Consider the following 18268-nt stretch of genomic DNA (forward strand, 5'->3'; position numbering starts at 1 on the left):
TTAGTTAACTTTATAAAGATGAACAACCCCATATGATGTGTAACGAATGTGTACACATCAAGTTCACAAATAAACAAATGGTACAAAGTGAATTTCTGAACTAGTTACCAAGAAAATAAAATTTGAATCTCACTGTTTTAATGTTCGAAATAGTTTTTGAATAAGATACGAACGTCATACAAGTGGTTCTAGGTAAGATCACTTGTCTTTTTGAAATGAAAGTGCATATTACCTGATTTGATTTCTACAGAATGGGGCTGCTGACCTCTTGCCCAACCATTCTTTACCTGGTCTTGAGACCGACAGTAACCTTAGAGGACCTATAGGTGGAGTTTTAATGCGTAAAGTTCGGCCTAAAGGTCAGCGGCGATAATTCAATTGGAGTCACAATCTTGAAGCATCAACTTCACTGGCTTAGACGTGTACTACGAATGTCGTCCAAGTGGACTCCACATTGTGCATTATTTGTTGACGGTCGGACTCGCTGTATAAAGCAAAGATGGTCAGTCTATGACATTGTGTCGTAGTGTGAAGACATCTGTTAGTCCTTTACGATTCTTTGATTTATGTCCTACAGAAAGTGCAATCTAATGGCTTGAGACGTTAATAAACATGGCCCAGAATAGAAGCCACTGCCAGTCCTGGTGTAACTTCATATAAGTGAGAGGAACTTCTTTACTTGAAAGAATCCTTTATAATTGTATTTTTCCTAACTGAAATGCTTCTTCAATCATCACTATTTTTCACCCCCATACAATAATTCCTATACTTTTTCTCTATTTTTTTCATCATACTCACCTTTCTTTCTCTAACTCTACACAATCTCATTTTCTTATTATGTGGTAAATATATTTTGGCGCCACTATCCAAACGTCAGATCTTAATTGATTGGCGAGTAAGTGATCCTAAAAAATAATTTCCTCTAATCACCTACGACATCCATATGTGCTTACTTTTCCTGTTATTAACCATACGATTTTATTACCATAAAAGAAATCTATTCTTTTAGCTAGTGGTCTATTTTGTAAAATTAGTTCCTTTTTAGTGCCAGACCAAAACGTCGCAGAAATCCATGAAGTCACTGACAAGTGGACTGAGCCATTCTGGTAGGTGTAGACTACCTGGTTGGGATTCGCGAGATGATAGCAATCGATGGTTGGAGACCTTGAATGACACGGCTCAAAATCGTTTGCAATGGCGAAGGTGCATCCACTCTTTGTGTTCTGCCAAATACTAATCTTCTGAATTCCTTATGCCCCTATCCTTTTTCTCTTTTCAAATTTGTTTCACTGTATTATACTCTTTCAATAACATCTTCAAACCCTAATCTTTCACATAAAGCTTATACTCTTACTACTTCTACCACTATGGGATTTGAATCGACAACTGCATCCCTGTGCTAATGTGTTATGGCAGCTCGAACTGATGTACGTACGTACGAAGTTCTACATTGTGACTGACTGGCTGAGTTCCTTTTTAGTAGTTTGTGGCAAGAGTCTGATTTCACAAACAGGCTTCCCACTCCAACTGTACTGTATTCATTGAATTTGATCTAGTGTACAGTACTCGTTTATCAAACTTATATGACGACTTCGACAACTATACATATTATAACGTCTGTACACACACACACACACTATCAGTCGTACTAATCTCAACAAAATATGAATCATTTTAAAGAAGGCATTAGTGAGATATTATTCACTTATATAAGTATGATGAATAATTACAATTATTTATAATTAATTATGGTTTGAATTAAATCACAAATGATAGAATGAAGATAATTTGATAGAAGTTTACAGAAAAAAAACAAGACAACAACGGATGAACTACTACTAGTGAGTGAGTAGTAGTTGAGAATGAAAGACAAATTGAAAATGGTTAATGGTTTATTAGAGCATAACTGAAGATATTGTTTATAAAAAGAAATCATTTGTATGTTATATTAGAGGAATGAAGCTTTTCCTTAAAAGAAAAGAACAACACCCGTCTCGATAAAATATCATTCACTTACATAAGTAAATAGTTCTTAGTAATTCCTAGCTGAAAAGAAAAGAAAATCGATTACAATCTAACGTGAGTATACTAATGAGAAGTTTAAGAACAAAGTTATTTAATGTATGCGTAACATGAAGCTGGTTAGTAGCGCAGAGGAAAGTGAAGGATAGCTACACAATTGAATGAATACTCACTTACTCTTACAGTATAGTTAGCTATTATGATTATCAACCAACTGATGTGAAATAAAATGAATACTTCCTGAATGAAATCCTTGGTGAAACCGTTTCTTTCTCATTCATTAATCAGGATATATTACACATAAAACGAAAATTAATGACTATTTGAACACAAATGCTTTTCACATGATGTACTTCTTGGCTGGTAAGCGTTCGCTCTTCAAATGCTTTCACATGACCAAGCGTACGTACATACCCACTGCCAAGGAAGTCCTAATCACTGTCTTCCCGCAGAAAAATGTTGTCTATGAAATTGAGAGAACAAAAAGCCAATGTTCAGTGGGGGCTTGAACCGGGTTGGTGGGTATGGAGGATCTATCTAGTATAGTTGGAAAACTTTGATTCCAATCCAATGGTGCACATGAGCTCCAGGATCATGAGGGGATAGGTGCTGTATGAACCTATTCATGATCACCGACTACTAACATGGTACCGCACCTCCCAACGTTGGTCCACTGTATTGTGGATTATACCTTTAGGTCAAAGGCTGGGTTGGTGGTGGCCCACTGAGAAAACCACCTGCCTCGGTTTTGGCATTATCCCAGACCATACACAAATTTAATGATAACTACTTTGCGTGGCGCATATATATTTTGATGCCTCTTTGTATCAATGTCGAACTTTTACCGGGAGATTCACTTGTTGACTTAGAATACGCCGACGACATAGTTTTATTTGGCGAAGACGCTGACAAAATGCAGAGTCTTCTGACCACTATAAGCAACTATGCAGGCATGTTCGGGATGCGATTCTCTCCCTCGAAGTGCAAAATGTTACTTCAGGATTGGGTTGCATCGACACCAGAACTAATGATAGGGGGTGAAGTAGTTGAGCGTGTTGACCACTTCACTCATCTTGAGTCTCATTAGCCCTTGTGGTCTGGTGTGTGACGAAATCTCAGCACGGATACAGAAGGCTCGTCTAGCTTTCGCCATTTATGGCGTAGGCGAGATATCCGTCTGACAACAAAAGGACGAGTTTACTGTGCAGCAGTTCGTTCTGTCCTACTTTATGGCAGTGAAACATGGCCGGTAAGAGTAGAGGATATTCGTAGGCTACTAGTGTTCGATCATAGGTGTCTCCGAAGCATTGCTCGTATATCCTGGGACCACCGGGTAAGTAATGCAGTTGTTAGGAAACGGGTACTAGGTAATGATGGCAAATCGATTGATGTAGTGAAACTTCATCAGTTGAGATAGCTGGGACACGTGTTACGTATGCCCAACCACCGACTGACCCGACGTACAATGTTTCATGATGTAGGAGTAGGTTGGAAGAAAGCTAGGGGCGGCCAGACCAAGACTCGGCACAAATCTATGAAGTCACTGACAAGTGGACTGAGCCATTCTGGTAGGTGTAGACTACCTGGTTGGGATTCGCGAGATGATAGCAATCGATGGTTGGAGACCTTGAATGACACGGCTCAAAATCGTTTGCAATGGCGAAGGTGCATCCACTCTTTGTGTTCTGCCAAATACTAATCTTCTGAATTCCTTATGCCCCTATCCTTTTTCTCTTTTCAAATTTGTTTCACTGTATTATACTCTTTCAATAACATCTTCAAACCCTAATCTTTCACATAAAGCTTATACTCTTACTACTTCTACCACTATGGGATTTGAATCGACAACTGCATCCCTGTGCTAATGTGTTATGGCAGCTCGAACTGATGTACGTACGTACGAAGTTCTACGTTGTGACTGACTGATTGAAATAAATAGGAAAATTTAGTCAGATCTGAGAAATATACCATTTCTGTTTAGGGTATCAATGAACGATAAAATAGTATTTATTAATACTAAGTTTAATCATTATCATATTTAAACAGCAGTATTATTTATTGAACAGGTACTTGAAAATGAGCCACACTCTAAGTGTAAAGGTGAACGATATTACAACCGAAGTAGATAGATTTGGTAGTTTATAGTCCAACACCTTAATCACTAAGTGCCCCCAAATGCCCTGGTACGGCCGAGAGTGGGGACAGTCCGCTCTCCCTCTCGAAATGCTCTCACATGGCCACGCGTATATAGCCTCTACCAGGGAAGTCCTACTCACTGCCTTCTCACAGCATTACTGTTGTTTACAAAATTGAGAGGACGAAAGCGAATGTCCGGCGCTTTAACCGTATCGGTGGACACGGAAAGTCCACCTAGGGGAGTTGGAAAACCCTCATTCCAAACCAATGGTGCACATGGGCTGACTCCAGTATCCTGAGGAAACAAATGGCATATGAATCAATCGTTGATCACCGGCTACCATGGGACTGCATCTCCTCACGATGCTCCACTGCCTTGTGGATCAGACCTTTAGGTCAAAGGCTCCGGGTGTGGCCCCCTATGAAAACCACCTGCTTCAGTTTGGGCACCTAGGCAGTATTACAGCCGTCACACAAATCAAATAAGATTTGTGTGGCGCATATGTATCTGGTGCCCCTTTGTACCAATATTTATGTGTCAAATTAAAAAAAATAATCACTAAGTTACCGCTCTACGACAGTACGATAAAATAAAACTATGAGAATAGTTCAAGTTTATGATAGAGATGAAAATGTACATTACGATCATACATTAAAAACTAATATAATGAAATGTACATTGAAAAGAAAAATAGAACTTACCAGTTTTTATGGAGTTAGATGAAACCTACGGTTGTTGTTGTTGTATTCTCTGAGTTGAGAGGGTGTTGTTTGATTGATCTGTATACACCATAGATTGAGACTCATTCATCAGATAAGTTGGAACTACATTAGAAAAAAAAGATGGATGAGGAGGGGGACAGGGAACGGAAGAAAATCATTATTTAAAAGTTCTCTTTTCAATTAAGCTGGGACGTAAACGTATACTTTTCACGTATGAGTTATTACATACGAAACCATATATTGAAAAGTGACCTACCTGGTTTCTCACTTTCATCGAGTTTATTTGGTCAGAAGAGTGTTAATTGGGAAAGTTGATAGGAAGAAAATTTTAATCTTATCAAATGATATTAGTCAATATTGTAGAATTAATGATAACAAACATGTCAATTTTATGTGCCTTATTGATTTAAGCTATACAAAAACTGATCCCATTTGAAAACCCTCAAACGAGACTGTTAGAGGAGTCCCGTAAATATCCCTCGTCAGAGTCCCGAGAGGCACCAGGAAGCGTCTGTAAAATGCAGAATCACGTGCCACAGTTTTGACTAGATATTTACCTGTGCTGCAGCTACCATATTTAATATGCTTCCAGACATTCTCAGAAGTCCAAAGTCATGTATAAGTCCATAAATACTTTCGCTTTTCTGTACATAAACCTGACTTTCAAGAAAAGCGTTTTCTCCATAATTTGCTCCTTTTCTATTGTGTTCAAGTTGCCATGTGGTTATAAGTGACTAAAAAATCGAATCGAGTGTTCATTTAGCAGACCTATCAGAGATATATAGACAACTACATAAATTGGAAGAATTTTCAAAGAAATTAGAAAATAAGACATTTGTATTGAACTATCCCACTTCTAAAAGTAAAAAAAGCATAGGTTTCAAAGCACACACATATATTCTTTATACCTACCTCCATAATTGTTATTGCCAGATGGATATGATTGCATTTGTTGCGTAACAACATCGGGAGGTACTATTTGATTTGATCCATAAAACTGCTGTACAGGAAATGGTTGAGATGATACCTGACCACTATGAGGGTTTTGTGGAAGATTACCACCGAAATTTTCTATTTGTGGATTTGCATAAATTCCAGTTGACATAGGATAAGAGTCAGTAGGAGGAAACATCACAGTTCCATTCAAATCTGTTGGCATAGTGAATCCATTCTAAAAGATAATATGTGAAAAATGTTTTGTCATTCAACTGAGTTATTCATGGAGGAATTCAACATAGAATAACGTGATTTGAATAAACAACAAAAAATTCTCCTTAAAGATTGAAGAGACGTACAATCATAAAGGTGTTTGGAAAACTATAGGAGAAACGCAACGCTGAACAAGATCTGAATGAAGATAACTGTTTATTACATTGAGTAAACATGATGATTATGACATAACATCAAGGATACTACTGTTGAAAGTGAAGTTTATTGTCAAGTTGTACCCAACCCGTCTATCAGACATGGTTGTACTGACTAAACATTCACTCTTCATCAGGTTTTGGAACGCAGACATACTTCCCGACGACCAACTATAGTGGTATTCCTTGACCTTGTGGCAGGTTCGACTCTGTTAACCGCGAGGTCCCAAGGCACTATTATTAAAAGCCGTACCATAGACGTATCTGAAGCTTGTGAAGAATATCTATTCAGACACTGCTGGTCGAGTCACTCCTTATGGTGAACTAAAACTATGGAGGTGATCCACCAGAATGTTCACTTATCTACTAATAGTACGTAGATGATATAATTCTATCTGGTAAAAACGCTGGCAAAATGCAGTCTTTTGACCTCAATGAGTAACTGTGCTAGCGTGTTTGGGATGCTTTGCTCTTCCTTTAAGTGTAAAATACTCCTTTAGGACTGGTCCACGTCAACGCCTAAACTAATGATCGGGAGTAAAGTATTTGATTATGCAGATTACCGCACGTATCTTGGAAGTTTCATCAGCGCCGGTAGGTTTGTGCTTGATTAAATATCGCTACTAAGCTTGTGGCGTAGGCAAGATATTTGTATGCTGTTTGGCAGTTCGTTATAATTTATTATAAAACATTGAAATATGGTTCATGAAAAAAAATATGTATATCCTAAAGGTTTTTGATCATAATTGTGTTCGACGTACTACCCACCTTCCGTAGAATGTTAGGTTAGTTAGGCACAAGGTGCTTAGCAAAGGTGGAAAACTGGTTGATATAGTTGCAAATTATCTGACCACTGTCTACCTAGATGAGCGATGCTTGCTAGTACAGAAATTAGGTTGGGAGAAAACTAGAGGCGGCCAAACCAAAACTCAGTTTCAGTCCATGAAGTTCGTGAAAATTGAATGGAGCCACGTAAATAGATGTACACTATCTCGATAGGGTCAATGTAACAACCACGATAACTGGTTGGAGACTTTAGATGACATGGCTTAATCATTCACTATTTATCTTCCTCTAGATCTTGAATTCCGGTATCACTTTGTACATATCTTCTCACTGTCCTTCCAAAGCATATTCTCAAGATTTAGTCTTCCTTTCATCACTGCTGTTACATTAATTCGACCACTTTTGTTATTTCTATCTTATCGTGTCAATCAGGTATGATACGAGTTATGGTATACCATTGCATGAACCGCTAGTGAAAAATGTGAACCAATAAGAAGTGTTTACTGTGATATTTGAAGGTTTTATCAAGTTCATTCCTGTATGGCTCTGTGTGCGTGTATAATAATATTATATTATTGGAAACTTGAAAACTAGCCTTAAACATGTATATTTATCATTTATTTATTGAAGTACATAAACAATGGTAAAAGGGGGTACCAAATATATATGCGCCACATGTTATTTGATTTGTGTGGGGGCTGGGATACTGCTCAAATGCCAAGACCGAGGCAGGTGGTTTCCTCAGGGGGCCCCCACCAACCCAGCCTTTGACCTAAAGGTATAATCCACAATACAGTGGATCAACGTTAGGAGGTGTGGTGCCATGGTAGTATTTGATGGTCATGAATAGGCTCATACACCACTTATCCCCTCATGATCCTGGAGCTCATGTGCACCATTGGATTGGAATCAAGGTTTTCCAACTATACTAGATAGATCCTCCATACCCACCAACCCGGTTCAAGCCCCCACTGAACATTGACTTTTTGTTCTCTCAATTTTATAGACAAAACTTCCGCTGTGGGAAGACAGTGAGTAGGACTTCTTTGACAGTCGGTATGTACGTACGCGTGGCCATATGAGGGAGGACTCTTCAAACCATCGGCTCTACCAGAGGATTTGGTAAAGTTGTGACTCCAACCCGTCGATCTTTTTTCCTCAATGTTTTACTCTCAAATTAAACGAAACCTCTAAAAAATCTAGTATTCAGCGGAATGATTTTGAAGATCACTGATAGATATAGCTAACAGTTACGTAAATAAATTCCCAATGAAAATAATACAATTAGTAGGTCAACACTCATGACAACAACAAAAAGCAAACAATATAGTGTTATTGTTCAACTGGTTCTATAACACTAAAAATGAACAAGTGGATTATAGACCAAGGTGACCACGTAATAATAATAATAAATTAATAATACATACCATAGGTACTGCAGATGAAGATTTAGTCATTGACGATTCTGGCTGTGTATATGGATATATATTCGGAGTATTTGGTGGTAAGTAAGGGATTGTTGGATTTATTGAGTTGGTCGTGGTGCTAGTGATAGTATTAGACATTCCGTTATAATAAGCATTTGAAGGATTCTGACGTGACATAATATCATGATACAATTGAAATGCATCTAATAAACGTTGATTTAATTCTGTAAGCATAATAATTTCTTTATCAACTAATTTTAATTCAGGATCAACAAGTGGAACCATTGCTACACATTCTGCTTCAAGTTGACTTAATTCTGGTGGATCTTGTTGAAATTCACCAGTAGGATCTACAGTTGTAATTAAACGTAAACATTCATCAATTTTCTTCTCATCAAGTTGAGGGACAATTTTTTTGGAAGGTTGGTTTCTTTTAACATCTGTATTGTGAGAAACTTCGCTTGGACTTGATTTGACATTATTTACTCCATCAAGTTCAATTTCACGTTTGACAAATTGAGCGGGAAATAAACCTTGACCTTTACTATTGCTTCCAAGCCACCAATTTTCATCGGAATCATCTAAGAGTAGGATAAGCTCTCCAGCTTTGAATGATAATTCATTGTCTTCAGCTGCTTCAAAATCGTACAATGCTCTTACCTGTCCCTTTGAATTGCGAGGAACAGTTGTTTTAGAGGGATTTGATGATGATGTTGACGTTGAATAAGTTGAAAGTGAATTAAATGGAAGTTGAGAGCAAGAAGGATATAAACTAGTCTTCTCATTTGAAGTGGAAACAGACTGTTTGTTTAGATGGGATGACGCTGAATTGTCAGTATCTTTCAGTGATAAAGCAATAGCTGTGAGAGAAATTGAAAGAATAGAGATACGTAAAACTGGGATCAAAAAAAATTAACGACATATCTATTTCTGACAGAAGACAAAATTTCACTGTTTGCAAAACATGTAGTGTACAGCATATAATCAAATTGAACATTAAAGTTGATCAATTTTAAATTAACATTCTTTTACAGATCTACTCATGAATGTCCACAGATTATCTACCTGGGGAACCCGCACCATTTTAACCGGAAGTACGTGGATGACAGTTTTATATGAAGCTAATACAATGTAGTGTTTGGATGCTTAGAATGACAGTGTAAGAATGTTCGGATAGTGTTTATCACTACTGAAATCTAGCCACAAATAAAAGAAAACTTTTCAATCAGCCTTATGTAATATAGAACCTGACATAAGTGTGTGTTGACTTGGGCTGTTACATCACAATGAAACAGCGAGAGGAAATTATCAAGATAAATCTCAGAGTAGAAGCACTAACAGTATCAGTAGTTGTAAAAAAAAAGATTAGATGTAGAAAAAAGCTAAGATGTCGGGTTCCAAAGAAATAAGGGAAAGCAAAGAGTAAATGCACCTGCTCTGTTGACGATTTTGAGCTTTTTCGTTCAAAGTCACGCGAACATCAACAGGTAATTTACGCCCAATTAAATGGCTGTGAAAAAATAAGTAGTGAAAATCGGAATGATGTAAACAAACGAATATTATCAACATGGAGCCTGACACATGTATGTTAGCTCAAGTTCCCCCATACTTGAGATCAGCAAAATGAAATAGAAACAATAAAAGTGATTGAAACAGTTCAGTAGCAATGATTTAAAAAAATACTACATCTTTGGAATATGGTTTGGAAACACCGAGTAGATAGGTATATGGGCGAAAAAACACTGGAACTTATTTGCGGATTACCATTCACATTTTTATTGCATAAAAATTAATATTAGAAGGGGTTAGTAATTTTAGAAGTTGAGATCATGAGTCAATAGAAGCTAGACCACCACAGAAAACTTGGAAGCACTGGACGGCCGCTTTGTCCTATTGTGGGGCTCCTCAGCAGTGCGCATCCACGACCCCGCCTCGTAACATCCGAACCTAGGACCTATCAGTCTCGCGCGCGAACGCTTAACCTCTAGACCACTGAGCCGGCATCCAACAGTGTTAGTGTCTAACTTCAACTAATCCACGAAATTGAGTGACACATCCACCATTGTCTTCAGTGAGTTATTATCTCACAACAGACCCGGTTGAACTCCACTGGTCACTGCTTCTCCAGGAAATACCTTTTGAGGAGTCCCACAATAGGACGAAACGGCTGTCTAGAGCATAATAAACACACAAATGTGTTATTACCTTCTACATTAAAATTATTGTAAGCTTTTAATGGATCCATCAACTATCGTTGTACATTTTACTATTTCTTAGTTATATTTGTTTAGCGACCAAACTTTTTAAGCCCCCAAATGCCCCGGTACGGCGGAGACTGGGAAGAGTCCGCTCCCCCTCTCGAAATGCTCTCACATGGCCATGCGTATAAAGTATCTGACAGGGAAGTCCTAATCATTTCCTTCTCGTGGAATTACTGTTGTTCACGAAATTGAGAGAACGAAAAGCGAATGTCCGGCGCTTTAACCGTATCGGTGGACACGGAAAGTCCACCTAGGGGAGTTGGAAAACCCTCATTCCAAACCAATGGTGCACATGGGCTGACTCCAGTATCCTGAGGAAACAAATGGCATATGAATCAATCGTTGATCACCGGCTACCATGGGACTGCATGTCCTCACGATGCTCCACTGCCTTGTGGATCAGACCTTTAGGTCAAAGGCTCCGGGTGTGGCCCCCTATGAAAACCACCTGCTTCAGTTTGAGCACCCGAGCAGTATTACAGCCGTCACACAAATCAAATGAGATTTGTGCGGCGCATATGTATCCGGTGCTTCCTTGTACCAATATTTATGTGTTTAGGTAACATAAAATAAACAACTTTTCATACTTTCACTTTTGACATAGTTATGTCTGTGCTGTAATTTACCATTCATGTAGATGTGCAGATCAAGAAATAATTCTATATATTATCGTAATGAAAGATTAATATAAGATATACAACTGCCTTACGGCATGTTATGTTTAATTATCGAACTGAAAACTGGGCTAGAAGAAGGGTATACGTTCTAAAACCTATATAAGTTAAGACTATCTCATCAATGATCAAAGTTACTCATGATAGACTAGACGTCTATCACTTATCAGTCGATAGATGAACTAGCGCATTTGGACTCGAAAATAATAAGTCAGAATTTCAATTGATGTACTTTTTCCCAAATTATTGAGCAGCATGACAGTCCGTAACCTAGATGTTTCCTTGCGCTGATAAGCTTTGAACATTTTTTTATACATGGACAAAGCTACATAAAGTCTACTATAAATGAGGTGATAATATGTAATAAGGTAGAAATATTCAAATAAAGTTTACACTATAAAAGTTATTTACCCTGTGCTAAATCTTCCTCTTCTTTAGCCTGTGATTGTGAGACGTGTTGGCGTGAATGACCATGTTTAACTATCTATTAAAGTAAAATACTAAGAGAGATAATTATTATGTCGTGTATTTCTTTTACGAATAAAGTAATCGATATGATGAAGACATGCATTGCAACAACGTAGGTCCTACGTTGTAGCTGACTGACTGACTGCATTGCAACACATAATGGATTCTTTCTGTTACAACGGGACGAATATTGAAAAAAACATAGGGTCCTTCAAGACTATTTTTCGAATTATTTATATTTTTTATTGCGTGATCAGTTGGTAAATTTATTATCGTATTTTAAGCTTTAAGTAGACCTATCAAGTGTCATTATACATTATGTTATTGCTAATTATGTACGTTTTGCTCCGTCCTCTACTACGTTTGGATATAATTGTGATTAGTGTGATTTCTTCTTTTGTGTACTATGTGGTCAAGCTTTTCAGGTAGATGATTGTATGTTTCGGGTCATAATTGAATTGAATAAAATAAAGAACTAATGTACCTCTTATCCACGTATTATGATTGGCAACTGGCTTGGGATGAGCTCGAGGACCAATAAACATTGAAGTCTCGCTGTTGTTCATTGGTCAATGTCTCAATTGCCGGTTCTATCGGCAATATAATTGAAATAATTGATGGTCTGAATCTTGATTTGGGAATATAGCAAGTGATACCAATTAGTATTAGAAGCCATAACCAATTAGCGGTTACAAGACATAACAGTTTCCGTAACTGGAACTTGAAAAGTGGGATTGACAATATCCGATCATATTATTACTACAAGTCCGTGATATTTTGTTGATAGTTATTAACTAACATTAAACACAGATAGTTAGGATACGCGGTCAGGTTGCGCTTTTGTACACTCGTTCATAGCTTGAACGATTAATTACAGAAGTAGGAAAAATGCACAGTTGAGCATCCATAAGATATCTTATACTAGTGATGAAAGTAAAATTGATATAACGCTGCATTTACGGTTAGGTACCTGCAAAAACATTTGAATGCCTTCATTATTCAATGATTATGTTATACAAGTAGAGTGGGCTACTGTGCAGTACATTTATCTTTAGATAGGTATTTGAATATTTTAGATATGTTAGAAATGGATGATGTTAGTAAAATCCTGACCAACTCTTGGGCATTCGTTAAGATTCTAGTGAGTAATCTATATTCACTAAATAATCTCATCTATTACTGTTACAATAAATACTGATTTAGGTTAGTCGCGAGACAATATGCTACAATTTTCAAGATGAAAAATATATTTTAGACATGTTTATATTGTTATTTAAGGTATTGAAAATTCAGAATTTTATTAGAGCTTACACCTAATAGTAGGTACTTTATGAACTTTTGATAGGTTACAATGATTTAGTGTTAAAAAGCAGTTCGCAAAAAGTTGAAAGGAGATTGTCATTTGCAATAGATCAATAAGGAAGGTAAATAGTAACTGATGGTAGGCCTCTTTAATCGGTCAGTAAGCGTAAACTCAGGGACGAATGTATACTAACTCAAGTTGCCATACCAACTTTAATGAACACAACTTGAGATAACCACTTTCGATAATAATTCACTATTGAATTTTACAGAAACGTACTTAAGATCAGTCTACTGAGTAGGATAAATTAACAAAACTCAAAACAAATAACACCAGTTACAAAATGGTGCATATATATATGTATCAGTATGCAGAAATTGTCCGAAAGTAACAAGATACTTATTAACATGTAGGAAAAAAAAACACATAGCAACTGAGATATTACTAAAGTAGCTGTGTATAAGCATAGCCCCTAAATGTCCTGGTACGGCCGAGAGTGGGGTGGGGCCGCACTCCCACTCGAAATGCTCTAACATGGTCACGTATATATAGCCTCTACCAGGGAAGTCTTACTCACTGCCCTCTCGCACCACGGGTGTTGTTTACGAAAGTGAGAGGACGAAAAGCGAATGTCCAGGGCTTTAACCGGGTTGGTGGGCACAAAAAGTCCATCTAGGGGAGTTGGAAAACCCTCATTCCAAACCAATGGTTCACATGACGTATGAACCAATCGTTGGTCACCGGCCACCATAGGACTGCATCTCCTCACGATGCTCCACTGCCTTGTGGATCAGACCTTCAGGTCAAAGGCTCCGGGTGTGGCCCCCTAAGAAAACCACCTGCTTCAGTTTGGACACCCGAGTAGTATCACAGCCCTTATACAAATCAAATGAGATTTGTGCGGCGCATATATATCTGGTGCCTCCTTGTATCAATATTTATATGTTTAAATAAAATAAAAATAAATATAAGCATAACACTGTAGAAATATACTTCAAAACTAACTTGTCTTTCATCCATTGCTTGTTTTACAAGATCCGGATATTCATTTTTAACCCAACTATAAAAACTAGCTGCTAATCTATAAAAAAATTTAAACTATCAAAATCTATAACAAGTGATAATACGCTAATTCAGAATCATTTTTAAATTCTTCTGACCATTTTTCAAAGATTTCAATTAATTTAATACTTGGTATCCGTTGTAAACTCTAGACGAAGAAGTAGAAGAAGTTACTTATTTTGATGACGAAATTAATTACCGAAAAATTCTTTTTGATTAATTGTGTAAAATCTTTTGAAGCTAATTCTCTATTAAATTGTTTACCACAATTTTTACTGCATGCATCTAATAACTGTTTTTTTTGTTTGTTATTTCAATATTATATTTTTTATTTACTGTGATAGCTCTAATAGAAACATTTGGATTCTTATGGAAAATTCGTTTACATATTGCTTGGATACAAACTGATGGCCTGTGTAATTAGTTAATTTAAATGATAATTTCTTACTCTTGTCTAGCATATTTTTCACATATTTCTAAAATTAAATCCCAATTATCTTGTGTATTTTTTTCTGATGTACATCTCTCTGTGTTAAAGAAAAGAAAAAGACAAGTATCAAAGAAATGTGAGGGGTATTAATTGCAACTAACACTAATCATTGTACAGAAGAACTTATATATGTATTACATTTTTAAAGACAAGGTACAGGATGGTTTTAAGAAGGGTTTCCATGAATGATACTTGTTATATCCTGGTGAAGACATAAGTACAGGTAACTCTCAGGACCTATTAATGCACGACTATTCTATAAATATTCTTATTTAACTATTGAGTAAGTAGCACGTGTATATCTATATTCATTTTATTATAAGCTTAATTTTGACCTACGGATTATTATTATACGAATTACTGTCCCTAAATTATACTGTTTATTGATTATTGTCTCTCACGTTCACAGCCACATTTGGCTTGATCTTATACACGTTATTTTCTATTTTATGGTGCAATGTGGTCGGGTTGATTGATATACAAACTCAGTATGTTTGAAATACAATGATTCATATAGCAAAAGGAAAAAAATTTATTTGTAACTTGAAATTCTCCAACATTTCCCCCCCCCACGAAATAATGTTGGGTCCTCATATCCCCAAGTTATAATTAATATGACTTTGTCTAAAACATATTTCTCATATTGAATGGAGAATCCACTAGAAACGACTAGATGGTGATGGACGACATTTGATTTTAGGTCATCAGAATTTGGCTCTTCTGAAACATTTCCATCAAATTCATTAAGAATTTCACTAGTGGATTGCATTAGATTTCTTATCATTTGATTCATCTGATAGTTTTCACAATTTTATAAGAAATCTCATCAAAATTACGCGCATCATTACGCGAAGCCATATTTAGTGGAACGATATGAGAAATTGGATAAGCTGGTTCATTATAAGCTTATAACTCCCAGTGATTTTGAATTTCATTTGGCACAATGTGGTTTATTGTACTGTTCCAGTTATTTTCTGGATAAGAGCCCCCACAGCTTCCGTGACCAATATCAAGTGAACCATAATTTTGTTCTGGCTGAATTTTATCTACAGAGATAGGCGGAGTCAATGGTGCTTCTTTTGATTCTGGACTCAGGGCTCTATCTGCAGAATCTTCTGTCCCTTTGTCATCTGATATTGTCACAAACTCATGTGCTTTTAGCCAGGTATTGTCTTGCTGTGAGCCGGACAATTTACTCACTTCACATTTTGCTTCAGATATAAAGGGATTTGAATCAACTGGGTATGCTTCTGAAGTAGCCATTACTGAACCATTGTTTGCATCATAAATGGAATCTTTATTTCCTGAAATCTCTGGTGGAAAGTCTGCCCAAAACTGATTCAATCAGTCGTTGTTGGAAGGCTAACATCTGCTGTTGCTGGTGCTATAATATTAACTGCAACTGTTGTAAAGAAATCGCCGTTTTTTAACTAGTATCCGCTAGCAAAATTCTTAATAAATTTGATGGAAATGTTTCAGAAGAGCCAAATTCTGATGACCTAAAATCAAATGTCGTTCATCACCATCTATTCATTTCTAGTGGATATGTTTTAGACAAAGTCATATTAATTATGACTTGGAGATATGAGGCGCATAAACACTAGTACAAGGGGATGCCAAATATATATGCACCACATATCGTCATTTGATTTCTATGAGGGCTGGGATGCTGCCCAAATGCCAGTACCGAGGGAGATGGTTTTCTCAGGGAGCCACCACCAACCTAGCCTTTGGCTCAAAGATAGGATCTAGAAGACAGTGGACCAACGTTAGGTGCGGTACCATGGTAGTATTTGGTGATCAAGAATAGGTTCATACACCATTTGTCCCCTTATGATCCTGGAGCCCATGCGCACCTTGGTTTGGAATCAAGGTTTTCCAACTCTCCTAGATAGATCCTCCATACCCACCAACCCGGTTCAAGCCCCCACTGGACATTGGCTTTTTGTCCTCTCAATTCCATAGACAACACTTCTGCTGTGGGAAGACAGTGAGTATGTACGTACGCGTGGCCATATGAGAGCGGACTCTTCACACCATAGGTCGTACCAGGGCATTTGGGGAGAGAAGTATGATAAAGGAAATTCAAAGACTAGGAAGATTTAAAGTCGCCCGGCTGAAACAGGTTCAACTAACTCAAAAATATTGTCAGGAAGTATGATGTACACTGATGACAGGCGAGCCTCCAAGGACCCTTAGGGGTTTGGAAACATTCATAGGACAGTTGTTCTGAAACTACTTCGTGGATCCCACTACAAGGGGTTAAACTAACGATGGTGTGTGACCGTTTAAAGGAGTTTTCGCGACCGTACTAAGGATCCTAAGGAAGCGTACAGGGAAGCCATATGAACGAGTCTCTGTTCAGAATGTTTCTTTGGTTTTAAAACAGATCCTATTAGGATTTGGGTTAATATATTCTAAAACATAAGCAGACCTGCCAATACTCCACACCACGTCCTGAGGTTTTACAGGTAAAGGTGAACTATATACTTGGACAACCCGAAGACTTCAAAACGTTCTAACCAATGAGACGGAATGAAAATAAGTGATTCACCGTATAGAACAAAAGTCTTTGGAGAGGATACGTTAATTTAACACTATCGACAAACCTTTATAAGTCTAGAACATTTTGCCGTACTTTATTTATTTGGGCACAAATATTGATACAAAGGGGCACCGAATACATATGCGCCACACAAGTCACTTGATTTATTTGTACGAGTTTTATCCACTTTCCTGACACCTCCAAATGTCACAGGTTCACGTAGTTTCCTCAAACAAATACCCCTACGATATTCGTACCGTCTTGTGACCACAGCCGCAAATTAGTGCACTTCCTAATAATACACTGCCTTACAAATAATTTGGGGTAAGAATATTTTCGTCACCAGCAGACGACTGGCTTTTTGGTTTGCCATGACTTTAGAACGATCTCACATTTATTATAGGGTCGGTCGTATAGCTCAGTCTTAATGGTATTTCCTACGGGTGATATCACCAATTACTTTAGCATAAAGTTATGGTACAGAAAGATCAGTATATTGAGTTTTTACACTAACTGGCTATTTGCATAGATTAACTCGATGGTTAGGAAGTTCCAAGCTTACGAAGAGTAAAGGTATATAAGTCCAGATTAGTGTAATGTAGGATTAAATAGTGATCTTAATTTGATTTCTCGGCATGTGAATACAATAATAATCATATATGATCATTATGTGAATATATTCACAGAGCAGACCAACCAAACGTGCTACTCATAGATATATGTCGCTAGACAAATAAAAGACATATACATATAGAGAGCAGGCATCAATAACCCCAGGTGATGTACTAAGTAAACCCCGATAAATGCAAACAAACCAATTAACGCCTTCATTCCCAACTACCGAATACCGCGGCAAAATACTTCCTCTAAACTTAAGTTTCACAGCTACAATATTCACTATACAATATTATAATCTGCGTCCTCTCAACAACATGTCCGAAAGAAATAGAAGACACCGTGTCCTTGGCTTGAGAAGCTACAAAAGTATGCTATTTAAAGATAAATCA

At 37.2% G+C, this 18268-nt stretch overlaps 1 protein-coding gene across 1 annotated transcript; it reads right to left on the reverse strand.

Annotated features, from left to right (window-relative positions):
• Positions 1-1691: 1691 nt before the first annotated feature.
• Smp_126520 (putative signal transducing adapter molecule (stam)) lies at positions 1692-18096 on the reverse strand. The gene is made up of 11 exons (XM_018798765.1): positions 18077-18096; positions 14675-14753; positions 14563-14638; positions 14426-14518; positions 14292-14374; positions 14170-14245; positions 11805-11877; positions 8459-9318; positions 5794-6052; positions 4861-4983; positions 1692-2046 (listed from the first exon to the last, which is right to left on the reverse strand). Exons 1-10 carry the CDS (start codon positions 18090-18092, stop codon positions 4886-4888), a joined length of 1713 nt encoding a protein of 570 aa, XP_018653674.1. The 5' UTR covers positions 18093-18096; the 3' UTR covers positions 1692-2046; positions 4861-4885.
• Positions 18097-18268: the final 172 nt, after the last annotated feature.

Source organism: Schistosoma mansoni, chromosome 7 (assembly GCF_000237925.1).
Source record: "Schistosoma mansoni strain Puerto Rico chromosome 7, complete genome".
Lineage (NCBI taxonomy): Eukaryota > Metazoa > Platyhelminthes > Trematoda > Strigeidida > Schistosomatidae > Schistosoma > Schistosoma mansoni.

What these genes read in the sequence shown, in the direction of transcription:
- Smp_126520 (XM_018798765.1), bottom strand. An exon ending in TAATCAAAAAGAATTTTTCG is followed by an intron (nt 14,375 to 14,425) that starts GTAATTAATTTC and finishes TTCTTCGTCTAG; the next exon opens with AGTTTACAACGGATACCAAG. An exon ending in AGAGGAAGATTTAGCACAGG is followed by an intron (nt 9,319 to 11,804) that starts GTAAATAACTTT and finishes TTTCTCTCACAG; the next exon opens with CTATTGCTTTATCACTGAAA.